The 8,112-nt window shown below is 41.7% G+C and overlaps 1 protein-coding gene across 1 annotated transcript; it reads right to left on the reverse strand.

Moving 5' to 3' along the window:
• Positions 1-208: 208 nt before the first annotated feature.
• LOC117486848 (zinc finger protein 79-like) lies at positions 209-1,483 on the reverse strand. The gene has a single exon (XM_034135421.1). The coding sequence runs from the start codon at positions 1,381-1,383 to the stop codon at positions 745-747; it is 639 nt and encodes a 212-aa protein (XP_033991312.1). The 5' UTR covers positions 1,384-1,483; the 3' UTR covers positions 209-744.
• Between the last annotated feature and the right edge of the window lie 6,629 nt (positions 1,484-8,112).

The following is an 8,112-nucleotide window of genomic DNA, read 5'->3' on the forward strand; positions in this document are numbered from 1 at the left end:
GCCCTGTTAAGGCCCAACGCGGCCAAGCAGTACCGAGCGTGGCCGAGGCCGACCATGTGGTGGAAATGCGCCATAAGACTAGCTGGTCCATTGTAAAGGTCAGTCCTTAAATGAGCAGTGGGTGATCAGCAGGTGAAAGGCAGAACACGGGAACTTGGTCCTGAGGAGATGTAACGATTATTAAACAAGAAATAGTCGAGTCAAGGGGTCAAAGAAATGAACATTTGTGATTATTAGCTAATCGGTTGCAGATGGGTGAAAACAGGCTGAGGGAGTAACATATTACATGTAACGGCATTAGGTCATCAGGATACAAAATAGACAAATGTATTCCCTTACAGTCACAGAAGCAAAAACACTCCGATAACAGGTACATTTATGTAAAACAGGGCTCATTAACAGGATAGCAATGATACAAAACATCTAGAAATAAAGAACAATGCATCAAATCATCCTATATCTCTATACGGAAACTTGGAGCCCTCAATCAAAATAAAATGGTTCATCAACAGTCAGTGGTTAACGTATACATCAGAATGACAAAAACATTAAACATATTGTCCACTTATGTTGATAAAGATGGAGTTCCTTTAAGTCTTATATGGATGTTGTGCAACAATGTTAATCCAGCCAGACACATTTCTCTCATGTGTGAACTGTCATCAGACTTATTCATTGCTCTCTCCATCAGCTTCTGTTCCCATGTGTTCAGCTGAGCTGCTGATTGGAGGCTCTGCCTCTCCGCTATCCTGTTTGAATTTCATTAAGCTGTGAGGACTGACGACCAACACACTTGTGCCTTTTGAAATTACCATGCCTTTTAAATATTTTGTCACAAACATTGCAGCTGTATTTTTCCTCTCGTGTGTGGACTCTCATGTGTGCCTTTAAACTTCCACGCTGTGAAAAAGCTTTCTTACAGACTGAGCATTTGAATGGTTTCTCTCCTGTGTGGATTCTCATGTGTTCCTTTAAACTTCCACTCTGTGAAAAAGCTTTCTTACAGACTGAGCATTTGAATGGTTTCTCTCCTGTGTGGACTCTCATGTGTTTCTTTAAATTGATATTCAGTGAAAAAGCTTTCTTACAGACTGAGCAGCTGTGTGGTTTCTCTCCTGTGTGGACTCTCATGTGTTTCTTTAAATTGATATTCAGTGAAAAAGCTTTCTTACAGACTGAGCAGCTGTGTGGTTTCTCTCCTGTGTGGACTTTCATGTGTCCCTTTATATGTTCCTTCTGTGAAAAAGCTCTCTCACAAACTGAGCATTTGAATGGTTTCTCTCCTGTGTGGATTCTCATGTGTTTCTTTAAATTTCCATGCTGTGAAAAAGCTTTCTCACAAACTGAGCAGCAAAAGGGTTTCTCTCCTGTGTGGATTCTCATGTGTGGATTTAGATGTCTTCTATATCTAAAAGCTTTCTTACAGACTGAGCTGCTGAATGGTTTCTTTTCAGCACTACGTCGGGGATCACTGACAGATTCTTGTCTATTTTTCAGTGAGTTTGAGCCTGAGGCAGGTTCTCTGGTCTCCTTCCAATCAGCACTGTGTTCAGCGTCAGGTTCAGAAGAGTCATCAGTGTCTTCAGAAGAGTCTCCAGTGTCGTCCTCAGTCTTTGGTTGTAAACTGCTCTCTGGATCTGAGCTCCTGGCTGGTTCTAGTCCTCCACAGTCCTCTCCATCAGCTTCTGTTTCCATGTGTTCAGTTTGTCTTTGATGAGGCTGAGAGGACTGAGGTTTCTCTTCATCATCTTCACTCTTCACAGGGTCAGGAGTGAAAGTGGACTTGGTGATATCAGCCTCCTCCAGCTCCTGAAGCTGCTCTCCCTCCTGACTGATCCTGAGTTCCTTCTGTTCCTGCTTAATGTGTGGGGGGGGGCTCTGGGTCCTCCTGGTCCAGACTGGTGCTCCACTTCTGCTGGTCAGGGAGAGGCTCTTCTTTAACCACCACCAGCAGCTGGACGTCTGCAGGAAACAGGAAACACACTGTTATATCAGTCTTGGACCTAGTCAATATAATTAGGTATGTTAATAGCCGCGTTCACACCGGAGTACTTTTCACCGTACTTTTCGCGTTTAGTTCCGTTAGTACCCCTTATGTCGCGTTCACTCCAAAAATCGTACTTAATCTCGGCAACTTTTACCCGCATTTTTAGAGCCCGCTGAGAGATCGTACTTTCCTGTGGGTGAAAAGTGCCCCAGTGCTGATTGGCTGGGCGAATTGCAAACCACGCCCCGTACAACTGTGAAAATGTTTTGTAGAGCCGCCATTGTTTTTCCTCGCTACAAAAACCCAGCGCACCGACGGAGTTGTTTTTGAAAGCAGTTATGGCAAGCATCAAGAAATGATGAGGAGGTGTCGGCGCTTCTGGAGATCTACGCCGAGGACGCGACCCAGGGAATGCTACTGAAGCCAGTTCAGTAGCTTTCACTCGACCTGGGAATCGTGCACAGCCCCACGGCACACCGGCTAAAAATAAAGAAACTCAGGCAGGACTACAAACGGCGGATTCAGTGGCCAACGATGACGACCACGACGAAGGTAAAATCAACTACATGCACTGGGGTTTTAATCTGCACAATAATGGTCTCAGATGTACTTTTATTTGCTCAGTAGATCAAGCTAGCCATGCTAGGCTGAATAGGCTAACACCGGCTCCGAGCTAGCTACATCTAGCTAGCTAGATATTCTCGGCCGCTATGAAAACGTTTTGACTTGTGAATAACTGTGCAGTGTTTCTGTAATTTGCTTCACTAACTCATGGCACTAATCGTCTGTTTCAGGCGAGGCTGGACAACTCTCAGGATTGGAAACAAGCGAGCTTTGCATTCTAGATCACAGCGCTTGGTCGTCCTCCTTACCAGCAACCAAATGCAAAGGTACACACACTGTAACTTTGTCTTGAAAGAACGTTACGCATCGAACTGATGTTCACAATCATGTTTATTTCCTTCTTGGTACAATTATGAAACAGCGTGAAAACGTATTCGCCTAGACCGGCATTTACAAATGTTCGCGCCTTTTTACTCTCTCACAAACATTGTAATCATCCGGGCTAGAGGTCACATGATTTCCGGTAAGAAAACTTGCCTCAACAACATTAAACAAAGTTCAAGCATACATGAAGCACAATCCTTCGTGTTTGAACCTCTTAAATCGCTGCATAGCCGATTTATTTGGACTGGATTATCCCAGAGAGGCTAAACATTCTTTATAACACAGTTTCAGATTTGTGAAACCTTAATTCTATTTGTGAAAATACAAAAAAAGAGAGATTTCAGTGCTTTTTCGCATCCTGGCCACATGAGACCAGGTCCTGGTCTAAAACCACTATACCTAGACTCATCAAATCTGGACTGGATTATCCCAGAGAGTCAAAAGATTCTTTATAACACAGTTTCAGATTTGTGAAACCTTAATTCTATTTGTGAAAATACAAAAAACACATTCCTAGTATGTTGTAAAACTACATGAAAAATGTGAACTTCTATTTACTGTTAAACAGATCCTGTAGCTTGCTTATTTCTCCTGACACTTTATCTTTAGTGACCTGTGTAGCATCCTATACATCACATGTAAGTGATTATTCTGATACCATCATGTTTCATCGGTTATAAACTGGCAAAGCTTTATTTGTCATTTATTTATCATCAATGTTGCAACCTTGTGGAGGAATGGCAGGGGCACATACACAAATATGATAATTGATATCATTTTAAATATTATTTGACCTAAAACTAAATGTTTTTATGATTATCCTCTGAGGAGGACATGGGGATTTGCAAACCTTTAATTCCCCCCCCCCCCCATTTTACACAACACAAAATGGAGTCCACTATGGGCCGAAACTAACATGTATGTTTCCATAGTGTTTATGGCAGACGGATGCAGTGGGTCTCAGGAAGATATATAATAAATAATAACGGTGGGTTTGCTGCTGAGCCTATTTACTGTGCATACAACACACCTGGCACAGTTTATTGTTATTATATTGCCACACTGTACACTATTGTAATGTTGCCTGTCTTGACTGGAAAATAAAAGAGAAACAAAAGCACTGTACAAAAGATCAGCTTTATTGTCAAAATGTTTACAATTTACACGCTGTTCAGATGCCTCATAAAGCTGGGTCGCCGGTAAGGCAGTCCATTCGTCCCTGTACTCATCATTACTTTCACAAAGGTTATGTAATATGCAACATGCTGCCACCTAAATTTTGATCTTGTCCATCTTGCAGTCGTTTCTTTTCATCAAGCACCGCCACCTGCCTTTCAGTCTGCCAAAAGCGTTCTCCACCACCACTTGTGCTCGGCTTGTTTTGTTATTGTACGCAAGTTGCTCAGGCTGCATTAACTCAGTTACAAAGCTGTATAACATGAGCACAAACAGCACAACTTCAGTCGACTCCATCTCCATCATGTCTGAGGTCGGAAGGTAAACAACAGACGCCTAATGTACAGCGAGTGGGTGGGCGTCGCAGTATACGCGGGAAGTTTTTCTTCTTCTTCTCTTGTTTTTGTAGCGGATTGCAAACAACTTTAAGGTGCATACCGCCACCTACTGTACTCGCCGTGAAGTGGTTTGTGGCCTGCCAGTAAAGCCAAAGCAGAAGAAGAAGAAGTGACGTCAGCGGCTCATTTGCGTAATCTTCCCTCAGGGAAAAGTACTCCGGTGTGAACGCGATCTGTACTAAGTGCCCTGGGGTTAAAAGCGCCGGGGCTCTTAGTGCCGGAACTAAGTACAGGAAAGTACTTGGTGTGAACGCGGCTATTGAATTACAGTTTCCAGAGAAGAGAGGCCCATCGTCTCTTCCGCAATTATTAGGGGTGAGCGGAAGTGCAAAGAGGCCCTCCTCAGGATAATACAGTTAAGTGTTGTTAGTCAGGTGGTTCATATCCTGACAGGGTATGAACCACCTAAAGAGATGAGATAATGACCTTTCGACATCTGGAACATATGTGGGTGTGTTAGCTAATGTAAGGGAAATTGTGTGTGCGTTCATTACAGCTGCTATATTTGATCTGAAAGACTTGTACTCGTTGGAGCATTACCACTATTGACTGGTTGTGTGCAAAGTAATGTTACCTCATTATTATTGATTGTTGACAACGAAATAATAATGAATCAACAATATCTGTGTTTGTTTTTTATTGATTCCTCTCCGTTTTATTCTTTCCTTCTGTGAGTGCTGAATTGCCCCCCACAACACAGTCAGAAAAAATGGTCTAATTATGTTGGCTCAATTCACCTCATGTAGCCCAGCCCCTTTCCACTTACAGTTAAAAATGAAAAAGGTTTTTTTCTTCTGGTTTAGCACTAGCCGCAATGTAAACAATGAATTGTATTTGGGATTGTTCACAGATACACTACGGCGTAGTGTATCTGTGAACGTAGTGACTACGCCTACATTATAGAATGAAAATACTGTGTTACAAATTAAAATCCTGCATTCAAACTAGCTGCTCGATTATGGCAAAAATCATAATCAGGATTATTTCTGGTCAATATTGATAGTTAGTAAAAGTTGACTGTACGCTAGAGACCGGAGGATAAAGACACGGCAACTAAAGCTTCCCTTGTGATGTGTTTATATGGATTTATTAAACAGACTGCAAGTCACAACACAACCTGGCTGAGAGGGCTTTTAGGGGGTGGGTGGGGGGCAGGATGTATAACGCAAGACACATTGAGAGCATCATTGCGAAAGGGAATGAAGCAAAATAATCGTTTTTTTTTCCGATTACGTTGTTTTCATAATCGTTGCAAGCCAAAATCGTAATAGAGATTCAAATACGATTAATTGCACAGCCCTAAGTCAAACCTTATTTAAGTAAAAGTATGCAAGTATTATCAGAACATTTGACGGCACCTTCTCATGTCATAGTAATGACGGTGCAGTAAAATGTTCCCTGTCAGTGTTTCATTTATGATGTTTCTTCATTACTTTGTATGTTGCATTTTACTGCTGTACATGTTTAAAGTTGCGCTTGTATAAATGATTATAGATGAGGGAACCTGCTCAATATTAAAATATACAGTACAGTCAAAAGTTTGGACACCTTCTCATTCAATGTTTGTTTATTTTAATGTGTTTCTACTTTGTAGATTAATACTGAAGACATCAAATCTATGAAAGAACACATATGGAATTATCTAGTTAACAAAAAAAGTGTGATTTTTATTCTAGATTCTTCAAAGCAGCCCCCTTTTGCTTTGATGGCAGCTTTGCACACTCTGGGCTTCTCTCAGTCAGCTTCATGAGGATGTTAGTGCAATTAATGGCTCACCAACTTTAAATGTTAACACAGAGAGATCCAGATTTGAACACTGTCCTGATGTCAGGACGGTGGCGCTACGGCTATTGGGACAACTCCACCAATCAGGAGGAGACAGCCACGGCCATTGCCGTTCGAAAGCGCTGGAGACGCTGTAGTACATATGCCAGGCCAGTAGATGGTGCTGTTCTCACTGAATCTGCCCAGAGCTAGAAATTGTCAAATTGAGCAAAATGAGGCATGGCTAAAATGCATGATCTGTTTGGTATTTTGAAAAAAAAAAGTATAAATATGCCTTATGTAGGTATGGTCCTACACTATATTATTCAAATATAGCATGATAGGTCCACTTTAACTCAATAACACATTTGTCTTAACTAACCATGTGACTAAGCATAAGACTGATATAACAAGACGATGGGGCCTCTCTGACCTGTGTGACCTTAATGAATAAGTGAGAAATATGCTGTAATAAGGAATCTGCCATGACTAGGTCGTCACCTGGAATGGTTTCCCATTAACACGTGTGCCTTGTCAAGAGTCAATTTGTGGAATTACTTGCCTTCTTAATGTGTTTGAGGTAGGGTTAGTGCACAGTGGAGAGCCCTATTTGACTACTGTTGTAATCCATATTATGGCAAGAACCACTCAACTCAGTAAAGAGAAATAACCGTCCATCATCACTTTAAGAAATGAAGGCCAGTCGATCCGGAAAATGTCAAGAACTTTGAATGTATCCTCAAGTACACTCACAAAAAGCTATAATAATTCCATATGTGTTGTTTTATAGTTTTGATGTCTTCAGTATTAATCTACAATGTAGAACCAATTAAAATAAATAAAACATTTTGAATGAGAAGATGTGTCCAAACTTTTGACTGCGTCTAATACTAGTGTATATACGGAGCCAAAGGTTCATGGAGAGAAAAAAAGGTATCTTGTGCGCACGAGAAAGTATTTCGTCCGAACGAGAAAGTATTTCGTTAGTTTCTCGTTCGCACGAGAAACTTACCGGTGCCCACAGCTGTTTTATAGAAGGAAAACCTCCTTCACTTTATGAAATCTCTGCGGCACCAGTGGCCTGTACTACGAAGCAGGATTTGCTATTTACTATTCATTCATTCAGGAAGTATGACGCTGCGCTGTCAGCACGCTTCTCCATGTTTGTGAGTGGTCAAATGTTGCTAACCCCGTCCCTTTCACGTGAACGCACTCTCAGCCGGACAGAAAAACCCTGGTTGATTTACTGAGTTGATAAGCAGCTTCGTAGGACCGCTTAGCGAGATCGGGTTGTTTAGGGTTAGTTAAGCCGGCACTCAGCAGAATCTGAGAAGAGCTGTGCCTTTTACTGTTTACTTCACTGTGTTTCCCTTCATTAGAACAGCTGAATAGAGATCGATGCTGCTACGTTTAACCACACACACCTCTATCGAACTGCCCGATTATTCCCCCTATTACTCGTTTTTATGAAGGAGATGTCGGGTCACCAGGGCGCATGATGTGTGTGTGTTTATGCTCAGCTCCGCTCTGTGTGTGTGTTCGGTGTGTGTTTGTGTGTGTCGACACCGGCATTTGTTTTCAAATGACCATGAACAGTAATTTACACACATCTGGTTCTCCATAGTTATATGTTGATGTTGATTAAGTTTAATCTCTAGTGCTATAGTCCTGCCGGAGTGCACCGGAACGAACAACACACACACACACACACAAAACTAATAATATGTTGTGATAATCTATGTGTTTTACCATAAGAAAGTATCTCCTGCGAACGAGAAAGTATATTGTGCGCACGAATTAATAAAACGTGGCCTAGTTTTATTTATTTTTCTCTCTATG

The sequence above is a fragment of the Trematomus bernacchii genome, unplaced genomic scaffold (genome assembly GCF_902827165.1).
Source record: "Trematomus bernacchii unplaced genomic scaffold, fTreBer1.1, whole genome shotgun sequence".
Classification (NCBI taxonomy): domain Eukaryota; kingdom Metazoa; phylum Chordata; class Actinopteri; order Perciformes; family Nototheniidae; genus Trematomus; species Trematomus bernacchii.